The sequence below is a fragment of the Podarcis pityusensis genome (genome assembly GCF_964106645.2).
Source record: "Podarcis pityusensis genome assembly, chromosome: 1".
Classification (NCBI taxonomy): domain Eukaryota; kingdom Metazoa; phylum Chordata; class Lepidosauria; order Squamata; family Lacertidae; genus Podarcis; species Podarcis pityusensis.
In genome coordinates this window covers 51,156,115-51,175,261 of record NC_138028.1, presented here as the reverse complement: position 1 = coordinate 51,175,261, position 19,147 = coordinate 51,156,115, and the positions used below count along the sequence as shown (strand labels likewise).

The window sequence follows — 19,147 nt, the reverse complement described above, 5'->3', positions numbered from 1 at the left end:
AAGCACACATTCTACATATGTAAAAACACCAGGCAGGCCCCACAAATAACCCAGAGATGCATTTTAAATAAAAGGACACATTCTATTCATGTAAAAACACGCTGATTACCGGACCATCCGTGGGCCGGATTGAGAAGGCGATTGGGCCGCATCCAGCCCCCGGGCCTTAGGTTGCCTACCCCTCCTCTAGTATATGTTCATCTTACGAGTGCTGTGCATCCAAACTGAGTCTTTGCAAGTTTCCCCCCTTTTTTGTAGCTGAACACTTATTGCAGCCCTCACTTCTGCCACTGCCAAAGTCTTTGTTAAAACTGTCAGACTCCTTTCTCACTTTCTTGCAAAGAACGATACAGAAAGGGTCTCTGCCTGAATCATGTTTTCATTACATAATTTGGGCAGTCTTTTCTCCTTAGTTTATGACTGTACCCATAATTGCTTGTTATATTTCAATCTTTCTGTATTGTTCCTTTTGTTTGAGGCATTTGTTGTCTACCACTACCACCATTGTTTCTATGAAGCTCGGGACAGCTGACCTGCATGGTATGCAAGGTGATCTTCCCGGTCCAAGAGGCTTAGGTTCATGTAGTGAATGACATCAGCTATCTTTTATTTCATTATCTGCTTCCATTTTCAGAGAGCCTGCCTTTGTTTTGCGCATGTCCTTGTGTTGATGTATCTGCTATAGTTTGTAGGCGGCAGCAGAAATCACATTTCTTGTCCCAAAGGACTTACCAGATGGTCTAACAGACTGAACGTTTTCCAAACACCAGAGGAGGCTGATTTCTGTTGTTCAGGCAGCAATACTTTCAACCCCCTAACCATTGCTAAGGGAAGTGTGTGTGTGTGTGTGTGTGTGTGTGTTTGGAATCAATCAGGCATTCCAGCTCTAACCGTGCCTCCCCTTACATGTGCTTACATTCACACCTGCTCTTTCTTGCTCTTGCAAGCATTTTGAAATGCTTTCTGGATGCCCTGCAGACCATCTCCTGCCATTGCTAATGGTCACTGCTGAGCTCTTAATGCACTTCTTCTTAAGCTATTCCTGGCAGTGCCAGCTAATGGCAAGCTTTAGTCATGATACAAATATGGTCACAGACCTGGACGTGGGTGTATTCCAATAAATGCTGTTCTGAGGCCCTCTCCAGGGGTTGGAGAGAACAATCTAGACAGCCACTTCTTTTTTCCTTTCCTTTTCAGTGGTTTCGCAATGGCAGGCTTCAAAGGTTCAGATCCAGGAGCAGGCTTGTGCTAGGAGTGTACGACTGGTAGGCACTTGAACTAAAGTGGACATCCCGTCCATCTGACCTGCAGTATCCATGCGTTATGTTATGTTATTTATTTTTAGTTACTCAGTTTGTATACCACCCTTTATCAAAAGATCTCGGGGCACTGTACAACATTAGAAACAAAAAAAAATTATTAAAAAATAAAACCATAGTAAAAAGCATGGTGATAGACAGCCTAATAGCTAAATAATCTTAATAGCAACAGTCCTCTCCCCCACACTTTCACAGGCTATAGGTTATTTAACAGCCATAGGTCTGGGTTAAAGAGGAATGGTTTTGCCTGGCATGTAAAGACATGTAATGATGGCGCCAGGTGAGCCTCTCTTGAGGAGAGCATTCCACAATCGGGGAGCCACCACAGAAAAGGATCTTTTTCTTGTTGTCACCCTCTGAACCTATCTGGAATGGAGGACATAGAGAAGGGCCTCAGGTAATAAGCGTAGTGTCCAGGGCGGTTTGTATGGGGAGAGGCAGTCCTTAAGGTCTTTTGCTGTGTAAGTCTTTATAGGTCAACACTAGCACTTTGAATTGGGCCCAGAAACTAATCTGCCAGGATTGGTGTCATATGCTCAAACTGTTTTGTTCTAGTGAACAATCTGACCATTGCATTTTGAACCAGCTGAAGTTTCCCAACCGTCTTCAGAGGCAGCCCCATGTATGACACATTGCTGTAATCCAACCTGTTTGCCCTCCTCTGAGTTCTGATTTTTCACTAGTCACTGTCCAGCTACTTTTGAGCGTCACATTACAGTCATGTGGACTAGAAACTTTTTTTTTTTTAAAAAAAGCTGAGATTCTCTGTATGGCAGATTCAAAACTTCCATGTATGAATCTCCCAGATGCACACTATACAGCTTGCACACACTCCATACAATTGAAACATATTTGGGGCAGACAAATTTCTCCACTTCAGCTTAACTACATTGCAGAATAATTGTAGGCAGAAGCCCCTGCATCAGTATGTGGCTAAAAAAAGAGTTATGGTCAGGCAAATTTTGATTTCTATCTTTCATGGTTGTACATATTCAGCCCCAGTACACACCATGATGAGCAACTGAGTAGGAAATACTGGGAGGACGAGGCGATTCATGGTAGGATGTTTTTTAAGAAAACAAACCTGTGTAGGCAGAAGATCTGTGCAGCTCAGGGGAAAGTTTTGTGCGTGGGGGAAATGACATGGGTCACTCTAATTACATACCAGACAGAGGATGTGATTCTGTTATGGTAACTCATGGAGCTGATCACAAGATGCCACACAGATGCAAGCCAATGTGCAATGAAACAAGTCCACCGGTACTGCCGATGTGGTCTTCTGTGTTGGCTGAAGACGCTGGCTTTTCCAATCCAATACCACCTGTCTTTTGTAAGCCCCAAGACTTACCACTGTTGCTCTGGAAACACAGGTGGAACTTGGAGCTGCAGCTGTGCAAATGGCCCATTCCCTGCCCTCCAAGCACATAAACAAATAAAAAGTTGTTGCCACAAACAACCAAGTTTGTTCAGCTGCTGTGGGAGCCTGTACACAGCTGACAACTTAGGAAGAAAGAGAGCGGAACCTCAAGGGATGCTGTTTTGTCACAGAGATTCTCTAGAAAGTTTGCAGCACTTGATGAGGTTTTTAGTCTAACATAAAGATCTTCATTAGAGGCAATAATAATTCCACATTTCCTACAAGGGGAGGTTTCTCTCTCTCTTTTGGAGTGTACACCCTCAAGAAAAAAACTTTGCAGGAGGTATGAAATTAATGTTGCCATTGTTACACCACTACTCTAATAAACATTTTCACAGCACCTTTTGAGGTTTGCCTCTACTCCTTTCCTTTCCTCCCCCGCCCCTGCTGATTTTGATATCTAGTGCTAACTTCTTTATTTTTGTGACAATACGACTGTAGCCCAGATACGCATTTACTTCCCAGGGCCCTGGCACTACCAAAGGCCTCCCTCACCTTCCCTAGCTGATGTTGTCAACATTTCATCCTATCTGGACCTAGGAAGCCCACTTGTAGGATGGCACGAGGCCTACTATCTAGTGTACTCAAGAGCCAGCTCCAAAGTGGTTTGAGGCCCTTATCTGAAGGAAGAGTGGGTGGGGGAGATCCCGGTATCTAACGACTGATCTTTTTGTGTAGGCTGCCAAGTGCGAAGCTTACAGATCACCCGCCCCCTTTGCCCACAGCACAGGAGAGGGAGGGGAGTGTGTGTCAAGCCATTTGCTTGCCTGCTTCATGTGAAAGTTCTTTCTCAATCGGATTATTTGAATTGCATCTTCTCCCGCCACCAGTGGCTGCTGCCTTGAGCTGTCCTGATTCTGCACTAAGCTGCTTAGCCGCTGACCATGTGGGGTCGCCACCCAAAAGCATAGTTTGCCCCATAGTCTGGGGAAGTATACTTGGATTTCAGGTTCACCTTTGGGATACTGCCAGTAGACAGGTTTAAAAGCAGCCATTGTCCCACTCTCGCAAACCTTTGGGTATGAATTGAATCAGGATCTCACAGCAAAACAGAATACATTTAGCAGGGCTTATTTGGAAAGAAAGCAGTAGTCAAAGCACATCAGATGCAGAATGCATAAAAACAAGTATTCCCAGCTAATTACTGATCTTCACATATAGTATGGCAGGATGGAGCTCTTTAATTTATGGAACTAAATTGTCAAAATATCAGCTAGAGGGTATTACTAATGCAGTAACGCCCCTTCGAAGTAGTCAGAGTTGGCTGTGTTGTTTGCTCTTCCCCCAAAACCTAATCTCAGAGGATGTTAACCAGGCCTCTTTTCCTTCTGTTGCCATAATCATGCATTGTAAGACAAATTCCAAAATCCAGTCAGGGAATTGCTAAATGTGATCTGATTAAAGGGCTACACAAATGCTGGGGGTACTCAGCCAATAAAAGGTTTATTTTTTAATTTTTATTTCTAAACCTATGGTGCAGGTGTTAGTCATAGAATTATAGAATTGTGGAGTTGGGAAGGGCCCTGAGGATCATCTACTACAACCTCCTGCAATGCAGAAATATGCAGCTGTCCCATATGGGGATTAAATCTGCAACTTTGACCTTATCAGCACCATGCTGTAGCCAACTAAGCTATCCGGATATAATTAGTAGCTATCACAGGTAATGTCTAATACGTGCGTTTTGTGTGAACACCATCATATTTCTCATGGGGGGGATGGTTAACCATATTTTCAGTTAGATTACTGAAGTTTTGAGTGGTGGAAAAATGTTTTGATCTCAAAACAGAATTATCTTGATAGAAGATCCCTAGATAGCACCCACCCACCCCTGGAAAAAGAGAGCTGCATATTGCTGTGTCTGTGATTGTGTGTATATTTGTAGGGGGAGTTATTGAAGATAATGCTGGATCAGGTCAATGGCCCATCTAGTCCAGCATCCTGTTCTCACAGGGGCCTACCAGCTACTCGCGGGAAGTCTGCAAGCAGGACATGAGCCCAACAGCACTCTCCCCTCTGGTAGTTTCCAGCAAATGGTATTCAGGATACTGCTCCTTCCGTGGAACATGTGCACATGGAGCAAATGCACAGCTATGCCAAGATCAGTTTCTGGAGGCAGCCTTACCCTGAGAGGGCTACTTTGAGATGCAGATTGAAAGAAGCTGCATGGGCCGAGCTCTCACACTACAGAGCTTAGTGAGTGGTTTCACTGTAGAGAAGGGAAGTGGAAGACGTGAATAGATCCTGGCTGGGATAAGAGTAGCATCTAACAGTGGCTGTGCGATTTGGCTCATGGTCACCAGTGACACAGGGCCAAAACATGCACATAGTTTGTCTCTCTAAAGCAACCTTCTTGCCTTAGGAAGTCCTTTTTTCCTATGAAGGATAGTTTGGCCCTCAGGAAATGTATGTGGGGGGGGGGCTGCTCTTGATGGTGGTCATAAAGGTAAAGGGACCCCTGACCATTAGGTCCAGTCGTGGCCGACTCTGGGGTTGTGGCGCTCATCTCGCTTTATTGGCCAAGGGAGCTGGCGTACAGCTTCCAGGTTATGTGGCCAGCATGACTAAGCCGCTTCTGGCGAACCACAGCAACGCACGGAAACGCCGTTTAGCTTCCCGCCAGAGCGGTACTTATTTATCTACTTGCATTTTGACGTGCTTTCGAACTGCTAGGTTGGCAGGAGCAGGGACCGAGCAACGGGAGCTCACCCCATCGCGGGGATTCGAACCGCCGACCTTCTGATCGGCAAGTCCTAGGCTCTGTGTTTTAACCCACAGCGCCACCTGCCTCCCTCTGATGGTGGTCATAGCCAGAGCCAAAAGTGGGTGAAGTTTGTATCATTGCAGGATTGCATAGCAACTTGCTTCCTGCTGGCCACATGAAACTAGTCTGAGGACTGCCGGTTCTCCACCCTGCTCTAAAAAGAGACTTACTTAAATGAAACAAAGCACCTGATGTGTTTTGATAATGTGTTTTGACCTCTCACCTGCTCTGGCAGCAGGCCCATAAATCACTTACAGGAATAATGTGGCCAGCTTGCTATGATTTGCACTCTTTAGTCTAGCTTGGATTCACACATGCTGGATCTTGGCAGGTATCACTGCTCGCTAGTCTTTGTTCAGTTTCAGGTATCTAGTTCTCCATCATGCCAAAAATTCTTGCAATTATTGAGGCCACTGCTCCTTTACCTTGCCTTACAGAAGCACATGAAACCTGTTGAAAGCTTTGAAGTTGATTGATCACCTCAATTTTAATTTCTTTTACCATTCCCTTGTTTGCTTCCTCTTCCAGCTCTTTGCTCTGCACTCAACCTTTTAGAACAATGATGTGCAGAAAATTTTCCAGTGCTAAATTTTTACATGGAAAATTTTCCATTTCACAATGAATGGATGACATTTGAAAATAGAACATTAAGCAAGCTTGGCAACTTCAGAGTGTTTACCTTCGTTTGCTAAATGCAAGTGAAGTCAACACGCTAATTTAGATCACTATCTAGGGCATCAGAATTCCCCCCAATGCAAATTACACAATGCAAATTATCCTAATTTGCTCTGGAAAATTTTCCAGGTGAAAATTTTCTGGAAAGCCCACATCACTTCTTTAGAATATTATTAATGCTGGGGTGCTTCTTCTTTAATTTTTTTTTGCTTTGTTTTGTCTAATGTCACTGTTCCAACTCTGTTCCAATGTCATTCTTTACTTCACACAGGAAGTGACACCGGCACTGGCCATCAGGATTCTGGGCCCACAGTCTGTCTGGCTTTGTCCTCCAGTAGGATTGTGCAGTTATTTATAAGAATTGGTCCAGGCAGCTGGCTTTGAGGTGGCTTCTTACAGAGCTAAAATGCAGATGATAAGCAAGTCTAGGGTTGACTTTGAGGCCTGGAGGTCTCTGTATTTGGAGGTTCAGTCAGACAGGAACTAGAACATTTTCATCTTTCCCCCCCTGGGGTCCATTATTTATTGGGTAAGTTGGAACTAAGAGTGTTGCAGTCTTTCTCTTGTTAATTTATTTTATCAGATTTCTCACTTTGCCCTTTGCTATAATGTTCCAGAGTGGGTTACAACAGTGAAATACAGTATACAATTATGAAACAGGTAGAACAGTGACAACCAGAAAACAAGAAAAGGATAAAACTATTAAAAACACTTCCATATATGAAACAACTTTAAAAAGTCACATATTTAAAAACACACATATTAAAATAGTTCAAATACAGATGTAGACTGGAATATAGTTGTTAGAGGCTAAGGGTGCTCAGGTCACCACAGGGAATAAGTGGATATTGGGCCTATGGTTTATGTTTTGAATTATCTGGGTGCTGGTCGATTACGTAAAGCCACAAAACTCAACCCCACAGAGTTTTTAAAGGGAAGAGCGCTTGCCCACAGGGAAACCAAGAGCTAAATTTTCAAAGGTCTCATTGTCAGGAGAAAAAGGAGCTCTTCTTTATCATCTTCTAGATCAAAATTACTCAGAGGGGCTGGTGCGTTGAAGGTTCTGCTCCCTCCTCCCCTTCTAAGGAACAGTGCTCTGTGCACCTTTCCTGAAGTTTTGAATGTCGTTTGCAGGCGGAGAATTTAAATGAGACCTCTTTTTAAATCTATTTTTGCTTTCTAAAATAGCTAATTAGCTCCTGTTGCTGCACAGAAGGAATTGCCTTGATAATGTATCGGTATTAAACAAGTCTTCTTGTTGTCTTACCACCCTTGTCCACATATGGAACTTTGGGTATTTATTAATTAAAATCTCTCTTTCTCTCTTTAAAGTCCTGATTAAACAAAGCTTCAGGGTCAGTTTAGTGCAGTGTATGCCTGGAGCCTTTCTGCAACGTATTTAAATTACAAATCAATATCTGTGTCTAGCTGCCAAGGTGAGTCGCTGCCGATGAGCGCCAGGAGACAGGCTGGTGTAGTGATCAGGAGAGGGGAGGGTGATGCAGCTTTCCCTGTTAGATCTGCCACCTGACTCTCCTCACTGAGCTTTGCTCTGAAGTATCTGGGTCACACACACTAGGAGATGTTTGGAAAGTGTTGACAAAGCCACCGGATGATGATACTTGCCTCTGGCTAGTTAGGGAGGTGACTCCACCTGGTGGTGAGAAAGACGTCTTGCATTTATTCTGCCTCGCTCACCATTGCCATGTGCCAGGATAACTAGTGGCGAAACACCATGGGGCATCCAGTTTGCTCAAGCACTGTATGTTAAACAGCTCTGTTGTTGATTAAAGATTGGAAGCTGTAATCATCGGTTGTAGCGATAACTATGACAAAAACCCCTTCATATTTTGGGTTTTATATGGTGCGTGCACACTTTGTAGTGAGTGCTGTTACAGGAAAGGAATTCCCTTCTGCTTGTGAGAAGGGGCAGTGAATGATGCCTCTTTTAAGCTGGTACCTGCCACCCATTGTTTTCATCTTTCAAAAAAAAGGCATCACCATCACTACCTACACCCTAGAACGCCCTGTTCATTGATATTAGGCAAGCACCTTTGATGTATTGTTTTTGGTGCCTGTTTTGGCAAGCCTACCAAGACATGAATTCTAACATGTAATTATTATGTCTCTCTATATTTTTAAACTGCTGTGATTTTACATAAATTTGTCTTTTGAATTTTTTTAGGTCAGCTTGTTTTTAATACATACCTGATTTCATCGACATTTTAATTCTGTTTTTTTAGGTAAATAGATTACATGTTTTGATGGCTAAATGGTTTTTGATGGTCAAGCAGTATGTAAATCCTGCTCAGTATGGGTAGATATTTAAATTTTTAAAAAATCTGCTATCTGATTTTATCGGGGACACCTTTTTAATCAATCAGATGATCTTAATAAATTTTAAGGCATCTTTGCCCCTAGTGATCCTTCTGACTGTGCAGGTTGGTGTAACTCAAGGAGGGCACAGAGCAGGACCAGTGAAGAGGATAGCCTGGGGAGGGGTGCGTGGCCTGGGAATGTCCCATGGTCTGGATAGAGAGGCCTAGAGGGACCGCATTTGGCCCACCGGCCTAAGGTTGACCAATTGCCGAAAACTTTCATACAGAACGTGTATATTTATGGCCCTCAAACTTCATTGTGCCAATAATTAAGTTAGGTACAAGAATCAGTTAATTTTCCAGTCTGGTATGTACTGAATTTTCCTTGGTGGATGTCGATCCCAGCCTTGTTCTGAATTAAGTAGCCTATGTTTCGGCAAGCGAGGATCACCACCATTAATGTCGGATAGTTTTGGATCATTAATAGGCCATTGCATCTCTACAGAGGTGCTGTGATTTGTGCAACTACAGTACATAGGAAAGCCAAATTTCATGCGTTGCTGAAGACAGATGAAAGGAAGTCCTTCTTCACATGACACATAGTTCTTACGGCATTCAGCACCATGAGATGTAGCAATGGCCACAGACTTAGATGGCTTTAAAGGGGGGGGGGGTTAGATAAATTCATGGAGGATAAGGCTATCTATGGCTACTAGCCATGATGGCTATGTGCACCCCCTTAAAATTCAAGGGTCTCTGAGTATCAGTTGCTGGAGGACAATGGGAGAGGGCTGTTGACCTTGTAGGCTTCCCAGAGGCATCTAGTTTGGTTAATGGGCCAAAGAGAATGCTGGACTAGATGGGCCTTTTGTCTGATCCAACAGGGCTCTTCTTATGCTTTTACATTCACACTTTGAATGTAGAGCCCAAAGTGATTTTAGAGGCAGTGTTCTCTGGATAGGTGGTGGTCTCTGGGTCTGCTTAGGAGAAGAGTTGCCTTTTGTGACTTCAGAAAGGGAAAAAGGATTGTCTGCCTATATGAGGGCATTGTTGTTTGCTCTGAGTGCTGTTCTGTACTCCATAGACAGTTGGCACTCCATTGGCATTCAACTTTTTATCTGTTCTGGGGAGAGGTGCAATACGTCTGCTGTAGTAAGTAGAAGCAGAACAAAGGGTAAGAAAGGAAAGCTTTTTCTCTTAGTCATGGGCATGGCTGGGTCTTGCTGACCATTGTCTTTGTATCCCCAGACTCCATCTGTCCCATGGTGATGTCCTGCCTTGCCACCAGGGCAGCCAACCTGGCTGATGGGGGAGTCCACAGGATAAAGCACAGGCCGGCAGTATATAAGTATGTGGTCTTTTTACTAGCTTGCCCAAGCTCTGTGGTGCTGAAAGGCTGCAGCTCTGTCTACGGCTGAGCAAAGGTTGCTTTTCCGCCTACATCTCACCCTGCTAGAGCTAATGGGGGCCTCTGAAACAAAGGCTGCTTACTGGGTCTGCATGAGTCACTAACCTTTGTGCCAGGGAGCAGCGTTCGGTGCTTGAACATGCAAATCTGGAACCTCGTGTCTATGTGTACAGAGTGAAATTTATCTCTTCGAAATGACCTTACCGAGTGAGGCTTTCCCATAAATGACTGACACTGGCGGGTGGGCCAGCTGAACCCAGAGAGGTCTGCTTGGAGTTGCCACTTAATTCTCAGCTACTTAGTTTTCCCCTTAGCCAAGCATATTAGAATAATAGAATCATAGAACTGTAGTGTTGGAGGTAATGCTGAGGGTCATCTTCTAGTCCAACCCCCTGAAATGCAGGAATCTCAGCTAAAACATCCATGACAGATGGCCATCCAACCTCTGCTAAAAAACCTCCAAGGAGGGAGAGTCCACCACCTTCCAAGGTTCCACGGTTGAACATCTCTTACTCTCAGAAAGTTCTTCCTGATGATTAGTCAGAATCTCCTTTCTTGTAACTTAAATCCATTGGTTTGGGTCCTACCCTCTGGAGCAGGAGAAAACAATCTTGCTCCATCTTCCATGTGACAACCCTTTAGATAGTTGAAGATGGCTATCATATCTCCTCTCAGTCTCCTCTTTTCCAGTCTATACATACCCAGCTCCCTCAACCATTTCTCATAAGGCTTGGTTTCCAGACTCTTTATCATCTTGGTCACCCTCCTCTGCACATGTTCCAGTTTGTCAATATCTTTCTTAAACCGTGGTGCCCAGAACTGGACACAGTACTCCACGTGGGACCAAGGCAGAATAGATAGGGACTATTACTTCCCTTGATCAGGACACTACCTTTCTGTTGATGCAGCCTAGAATAGCATTAGGTTGTGTGTGTTTTTTGCTGCTGCTCCTGCTGCATCACACTGTTGACTCATGGTAAGCTTGTGGTCTACTACAGACCCTTACATCCTTTCCACATGTACTACTAGCAATCCAGGTGTCCCCCATCTTATATTTGTGCAGCTGATTCTTCCTGCCCGCGTATAGAACCCTACATTTGAAATTCATTCTGTTAGTTTGGGCCCAGTTCTCCAGTCTGCTAAGGTCATCTTGAATCCTGATTCTATCTTCTGTGGCATTAGCTACCCTTCACAGTCTGGTGTCATCTGCAAATTTGATGAGCATCCCCTCAATTCCTTCACCCAAGTAATTTATAAAGTCGTTGAACAATTATGGGTCCACAGGCTGACTAGTCAGTAGTTACCTTGGCTGTCTCCCCCCGCCCTTCTTGAAGATGGGGATAACATTTGCCTGCCTCTGGTCTGCAGGGACCTCAACTGTTCTCCAGGAATGCTTAGAGAGGCTCCGGGATTACACCAGCAAGCTTCTTTAGTATCCTTGGGTTCAGCTCATCAGGCCCTGTGTGATAATTAATGTTAACTGTGGACATTGTAAAACATGCACATCAAACAACCATAATATCATGTCTTTGTCATTAGTGGCTACAGTTAATATTGTTGCATGGACCAAGATCTATTCCCCCACCCAATAACAGTTGTTTTCAAACGATTATGAATCTTGATGGGTTGGGGGGGCATGTATTTTAAATATTTTGTGGGGTGTGCATTTTATTGACTATTCTGCATCCCACTGAGAAGGTTGTTAATCTTATACTTTACTAGACCTTGGGAAAGGAATATTGGATCTTCTTTGCAACTCCTTTCATAATTTTGTTTACTTCCATTATTCTTGTATCTAGACAATATGAACATTGTAAAATTTCCTGCCAGCAGTGAAGAGCAGTGTGACTGTACTGATGTCCATCCCAAGGGGGCTGATCTGAATTCACAATTTCATAATAGCCTTGCTTTTCTTGGTAGATGTTTAGTGGGTGAAGTCATGTAAGTTTTCCATCTTCACAGAAGGTTATCAACAGAAATGAGTCTCTGGTTTTTTTCTTTATCCTCTGTTAGATGTGAAAGGCAGGAGTCTCAAGCTTCCTGTTCACTCTCTAATACTTTATGTCACTCCTCTGGGTGGATGAGGACAGTTGGGGTTGCCATTTTGTGTATACTCTGAGAGAAACTAAATTTGTGAAAAGTTCACAGCTAACATCTGCAAGAATAATTGATATTTGTAAACATTTTTCCAACAAAACATTTATTATTTTAAAAAAACCTGACACTGTTTGTCAACCACGTAATCCAAATAGCAATATTCTCAATGAGCCTAAGGAATCCATGAGTTTAAGCGAAATTGTGCAGAAAAAACAATGAACAAAAATGGCCACTCTTCTGGAAGATGAGTGTTTTCCCTGTGCAAAATCCCTTCTCTTACTGTTGGCCAGAATAGGAATTGATATGATGCCATCAGAAAAGTGGTTTGATGCATGTCAAAATCCTGTGTTCTCTTTCACCAGCAAAAGTTAACCCAATACGAAAGGTGTTGGACTACAACTCTCTAGCTAGCATGGTCAGTGGTCTGGGGTGATGGGGAGCTGTGATCCAACAACATCTGGAGGGCCACAGGTTTCCTATCCCTGCATTATAGAGTTGTCACACAGCCTAGCTACTTTGATCTCGAGAGCAGCTTGGGAGATGTGGTACTGAACTTTAAACACCAGGGGGAATATGTGATCCTCCTTCTAATGCAGACATATGTTAGAAATGGGCCCCTTTTCAAACACTAGCTTTTAAAGTGTACCCAGTGATAAGACTTTTACAACATACTCTCCTGAGAAACACTGCCCCAGCCCAGCAGTCTGATGTTTGTGTGTGTGTACGCACACAGTAAATAGTTAATTTCTTTAGGAATTGCTTCTCTTTGAATATTTGCAAGCAGGTATCTCTCTTCCCTGGTCTCCTTTCCTCCCTCCCCCCCCCCCACCTAATAGAAACAGAGCATTGTCATAATTGTCCATTTGGGAATGGACCCTGTAGAGACTTCCCTGGGAAGAGGGGAGGAGGCTGCTGTTTAGTGCCTTTGTAGAGCACAGAACTCTCCATAGCATTTACTCATTAGCTTCTACCCTGCTTTTTCTGACACTCAGCTTTGCGCTCAGGGGAAGTTCATTTAAAAAGGGAAGCCATTAATGAGAGCTTGCTAGCCTCCCTACTGAGAGCTCTCTCTCTCTCACTCTCTTGCTGCATAGATATTGTTAACCCTGTAGCACCAGGACTTGCAGCATCTGTTAGGTATTGCTAACAGACACTTCCAGGAACTGTACAAGGGAAGTCAGCATCTAATATTTCCTATAGCAGTATCCCAGAAGTATGTTGAGGAATTAGATTAGCTCAGAGAACAAGCCCCCCTGAAAAAAAAATATTTCCCAATAAGATTTGATGCCCAAGAAGAAATGGTGTTGAAATTTCCCTAGCTAAATAATAGATCATAAAATAATAGAACAGTAGAGTTCAAAGGAACCCCAAGGGTCATTGAGTCCAACACCCTGCAATGCAGGAATACCGACAATGGCACGTAATGCAGTGGTGCTGTTGCTAGTACTAAAGGAGCTTGCAGATGTCATCTCAGAACCTCTGTCTATAATCTTGGGGAACAGTTAAAATAAAACCATTTTGCTTTCTGTAAATGAAGGGGCGATGTGTGTTTCAAAAGATCAAATCAACTTTAATACCAGCAAGATAATGCTACTCCAAAACTAGGGCTGTTGCCTCATTTTAAAAAGTTGATTAATTGTATAAGTTTAAGATTCATTATGGTGCTGGAGGAGACTCTTGAGAGTCCCATGGACTGCAAGAAGATCAAACCTATCCATTCTTAAGGAAATCAGCCCTGAGTGCTCACTGGATGGACAGATCGTGAAGCTGAGGCTCCAATACTTTGGCCACCTCATGAGAAGAGAAGACTCCCTGGAAAAGACCCTGATGTTGGGAAAGATGGAGGGCTCAAGGAGAAGGGGACGACAGAGGACGAGATGGTTGGACAGTGTTCTTGAAGCTACAAACATGAGCCTGACCAAACTGCGGGAGGCCGTGGAAGACAGGAGTGTCTGGCGTGCTCTGGTCCATGGAGTCACGAAGAGTCGGACACGACTAAACTACTAAACAACAACAACAAGATTCATTAATTAAATGTTCATATGGATAAGAACAATAGATCTGAATTCTGAAGCAAGAAGCATACTGCCTTTGTTTTTAGGTGTCTTAGCCTGGCATCTTAGCAGGCATCATCTTAGAAGAAGCATTCTCTCCTAAGGAAGAGAAAAATGAGAGATGCCTCTTTTAAGATGGTGCTTGCCATTCAGCATTCCCTAAATACTAGTACAGTTGTACCTTGGAAGTCGAACGGAATCTGTTCCGGAAGTCCATTCAACTTCCAAAACGTTCGAAAACCAAAGCGCGGCTTCTGGTTGACTGCAAGAAGCTCCTGCAGCCAATCTGAAACCCCGTCAGACATTCGGCTTCCAAAAATAGTTCGCAAACTGGAACACTCACTTCCGAGTTTGTGGCGTTCAGGAGCCAAGATGTTCGGGAACTGAGCTGTTTGACTTCCAAGGTATGACTGTATTCTTGTAAATACTTGTGAAAAAACCTTCCTATCCAGTTAATTTTGGGGGAGCTCTAGGATGAATAAAAGTTTTGAAACTGATCAATCTATTAAATGCTGCAGTGCAATCTAAAACAACATTTAATCTGTACCTAAGTACTTGAAATTCAAGGGGACTTTGCAGTAAGAAAGTGTTCTCACTTTACTAGAGCTCTTCATGCCCGTAAATGGACACTTAAACACTTGATCTCCTATGCAAGTTTATTTGGAAGCAAGTTATCATTAATTTTAGTAGATTTTACTTCCAAGTACAGTCGTACCTTAATTGTTGAACGCCTTGCGACTCAAACATTTTGGCTCCTGAACTCCCGCAAAGCCAGAAATAAGTGTTCCGGTTTGCGAACTTTTTTTGGAAGCCGAACGTCCACTGCAGCTTCCGAGGCTTCTGATTGAGTGCAGAAAGCTCCTGCAGCCAATCGGAAGCCGCGCCTTGGTTTTCGAACATTTTCGGAAGTCAAACGCACTTCCGGAACTGATTACATTCGACAACCAAGATACAACTGTATATGTGCTTAGGACTGAAGCCTATTTATTCCCCTAAGCATGCTTGGCACCACATTGAGCTCAGTAGGGCTTTCAAGGAAATGTGAAAATAATTGCAACCATCCATTTTTTGCGGGGTGGGGTGCGCCTGGAGGAATCACTCGGGGGGGGGGAATCCTCCTTGGAGTAGATGGCATACTGTTTAGTTTAATTTTCATGCTTAGATGTATCTTCACAATGCCCAGACTCGGTGAGGCAAGTACAGTATGTAGTGCCTCCAGTCTCAGTATGTGAAGCCTTGTAAGAATGAAACTCATTATTATCTACTTGCCTCATAAAAGAAGCTCATCAAATGTTTTTATTCATAGAAAATAATCTCTTACAAATTTAGGGGAGAGGTATCAAAAGAGGATATACTACTGCTACACAATATATCAATTTGTTTATATCCTGTTTGCTGATAAATAACATAGAAGAAACCTCTCCATCTGCTACATGCGAGTACTGACATAAGCACCTTTCTGTAACAGTCTAAATATATTAAATCTTCTATGAACTTCTTTCATACTTGCAGGCTGTCACCTTATGGGTACAAGTTTTCAACTAAATAAATCACTACCTTAGACTCTTATACCTTGAGACCCTTTGTTCCATTACATTGAGTGTGCTGTTGCCATTTCCATTTTCCACTTTGAATACAGGAGGTCATAGTGAATACAGGAGGCACTAGTGTGTAGTTACTTCCCATTTCATTTTTGTATAGCTGTATGGTGTAGCTTAACTGTGCTTGTATCAGGTCCCCATAAATGACTCTTGCATTCTGAGAACAGGACCTCAGTCCTGCTGCATTGAAGGGCAGTCCGTGATTTGCAATGGATCGCTTGTCAAAACAGTGATGGGGAACCTCAGACCTGGAGGCCAAATGTGGCCCTCTCTAGTTTTTGGGACTGAAATAACCCTCTTTCTTTTTTCAGAAACATGTATCATTTCAGATTTAATCTATGTATTTGGCAATTCATACTGATGTTTATCTGTGATAGGTTTTTGTATTTTTATCTCCTCGTGTGATGCTTATTCTGTGCTCTTCTTCTTTATTGAAGCCTGAGATTTTTATGTTAAGGGTGGGATGTAAATATTTTAAATAAATAAATAAAACAATCAATTAATTCAGTAAATCTGATAATTCATCAGGCATGATTTATTTTAATTGAGTAACACCCCCAGTTTTCCTGGAGGACTGGTTTCAAACTTCCTTGCTTAAGTGACTGAACAAAAGCTCTGTGAAGATTTTTTAACATGTATTGTACTTTTGCCACAAAGAACTTTGTTCACCGAAAATTGTCACCTACTTACTGTCTTTGGTAGTTTTTGCCATGTTGATTCTTTTTCTCAAGCAATAAGTTCCTAAACCTCAGTGGTCCAACTCATGAGTTAATTTTGCAAAGATATGTAAATTCCCTTCTGCGCTTGAGTTTTTGGGGCATACAAATCACATTTGCAAGCTACATTATTGCAAGAATGAAGCATTAGAACAGGCATAGGCAAACTCGGCCCTCCAGATGTTTTGGGACTACAGCTCCCATCATCCCTGACCACTGGTCCTGTTAGCTAGGTATGATGGGGGTTGTAGTCCCAAAAACGTCTGGAGGGCCAAGTTGGCCTGGGCCTGCATTAGAGGCATCTTTGGTGAGTTAAAACTTTTATCCTACCACTTTAGCAGCTGGGATTTTAAGAGAGATGTCCGCAATTGCCAAATATTGTATTAAAGCCATGAACATCATTACCTACATTGAGTATCCTCTTGAATCATAAAATTGTAGAGTTGGAAGGGATCGCCAAGTATCATCTAGTCTAACCCTCTGAAATACAGGAGTACAGAAGTGTCATAATAGCAACATCTCATATTTCTTCCCTGAAGCTCAGGGAGTTGTCCCATTTTTTTCCACTGAGAGGTGGCCGGTTTCTCAAGGCCACCCCAGTGATCTTCATGGTTTTATGTGGATGTGAACTGCTACTTAACTGCATCCAAAAGCCATTCTTAATATAGTTTTGGCCTGGAACATTTAAAAAAAGGGGGGGTGTAATTCAGCTGCCCAGAGCATCTGCTATGATATTATCTGACCTCGGTTCTCTTCATGCTAGAATTTGAAAGGCAAGTGAGAGAAATTACGCTTTCTCTAGAGTGTTGAAATATTTACACTTGTCCCCATTTTGCTGAAGAAAACTGAGTAATCACTTTCTTCAAGTGATTTTCTTTGGTCACTGGAGGGATTGTTTTCTGCCACATCAACCTCCTTGTAGGCTAAGATCTTACTCAGAGGCAGACCCCCTTTAGGTAGCGCCCCCCACCCCCACCCCTTTGAGGTGATGTGAGTGGCAACAAGGGACAGGGCCTTCTTGGTTGTAGCACCTTGCTTGCAGACCTCTCTCCCAAGGGTGTCTCACCTGGCAAATGTCTGTTAGGTGCCTGGCAAAGGCAGTTTTATTTGCCCAGGCTCCAGTTGATCTCAGGTGTATTTTCATTTCTGCTGTGGTTGTTTTTAGAGCTGCCCCTTACTGTTGTCAGCTATTGCATATTGGTTATTTTACGGTGCTTTTTGACCTATTGTCACAGTAAACTGCCCTGTGATCCTCAGAGGAAGGGCAACAGCATAATAATAATAATAATAATAATAATAATAATAATACTGTAAACTGCCCTGGAAATGTTGAAAGGTGGACCAAGCATTTATTTAATATTTAAATAATATTTTAACAAATGCGCTTTCCCCTGCTTCTTCTCTTGGGCTGTCACAGAACTCAAGGGCTTCCTTTCCTTTGAACTGGCATAAGAATGGGCCTGGAGCTGTATCAGCCATGGAGAAAAAGAACCCCTTGGGTGTGCAAGGATTGTGCTTGATGCTTTGGAAAAGTCATTTGACATTTCACACTTTCACAGATTAATGCATAAGTATGTAACGATCATGGCTATGGAGACTTCGGTCCTCCTTTTTACTTTGGTTTATGACATCCTGTGTTAGGTTTTCTAGTTATACATCAGCAGAGCAGCAGGAAGGCAGCTTCCCCCTCCTGTATCTGATACAGCAGTGTGGTGAGTAGAGCTAGCAATCAGTCCAGAAAGCGATGGGCTAACATATGCTTCTTATGTGACATATGACATGCTTTGCACTAAAACTGCATTGTGACCTCCGCCCCCCCCCTTAAGATGGTGTTGTATAGTCTCTTCTTTTTCTTAAACATCAGTGTACAGTGGTACCTCAGGTTAAGAACTTAATATGTTCTGGATGTCCGTTCTTAACCTGAAACTGTTCTTAACCTGAGGTACCACTTTAGCTAATGGGGCCTCTTGCTGCCGCCGTGCCGCCGCCACGTGATTTCTGTTCTCATCCTGAAGCAAAGTTCTTAACCTGAGGTATTATTTCTGGGTTAGCAGAGTCTGTAACCTGAAGCGTCTGTAACCCAAGGTACCACTGTATTCTAAATTACTAAGTGCTGCCTGTGTGCAAAGCATTTTGGAATGAATGGTTTCACTGTCTGTAGGGCAGTTTCTGGATTTAACACTCCAACAGTCATTATTTCCCAACTGAGTTATTCTGCATACAGTCGTACCTCAGGTTAAGTACTTAATTCATTCCGGAGGTCCGTACTTAACCTGAAGCACCACTTTAGCTAATGTGGCCTCCTGCCGCCGCGCCGCCAGAGCACGATTTCTCTTCTCATCCTGAAGCAAAGTTCTTAACCTGAAGCACTATTTCTGGGTTAGCGGAGTCTGTAACCTGAAGCATATGTAACCCGAGGTACCACTGTACTATGGGAGGAAATTTCATAAATATCTCGTAATTAAAGTATGGGAAGAAGCAAGTCTCCAAGCCCCAAGTTTTTCTCTGCCAAATGATTTTACATACTTCCTGCAGCAAATGTGCTTACTGCATTTACAGCAAGAGTATTTAACATGGCAAATACACAGTGGGTGCACAGCAAACACCTATGTACATGCGCCTGGTGTTCTTGTCGTGGTTTGGCTTCCCAGACACAAGGGCTTGTTTCGTTTCGTTTTAGATGCATGTAAAAGTGAGTTGGTCACCCAACAGTAGTCCTCCTAATTGTGAGCACAGTTGCTGAGTGCTAATGGTGCAGAGTCAGAGCAGAGCCACTGA

At 43.1% G+C, this 19,147-nt stretch overlaps 1 protein-coding gene across 7 annotated transcripts in view; it reads left to right on the top strand.

The window, feature by feature from the left end:
• DGKZ (diacylglycerol kinase zeta) overlaps positions 1-19,147 on the top strand; it is a 142,329-nt gene that overhangs the window by 53,627 nt on the left and 69,555 nt on the right. The window contains exon 2 of one of the 7 annotated variants that reach the window (XM_081001491.1): positions 9,742-9,841. The exons of the other annotated variants lie outside the window; for them this stretch is intronic. Within the exon in view, the coding sequence (XP_080857617.1) occupies positions 9,756-9,841 (86 nt within the window). The 5' untranslated portion in view covers positions 9,742-9,755. The remainder of the gene's footprint in view (positions 1-9,741; positions 9,842-19,147) is intronic. 7 annotated transcript variants of the gene reach the window in all.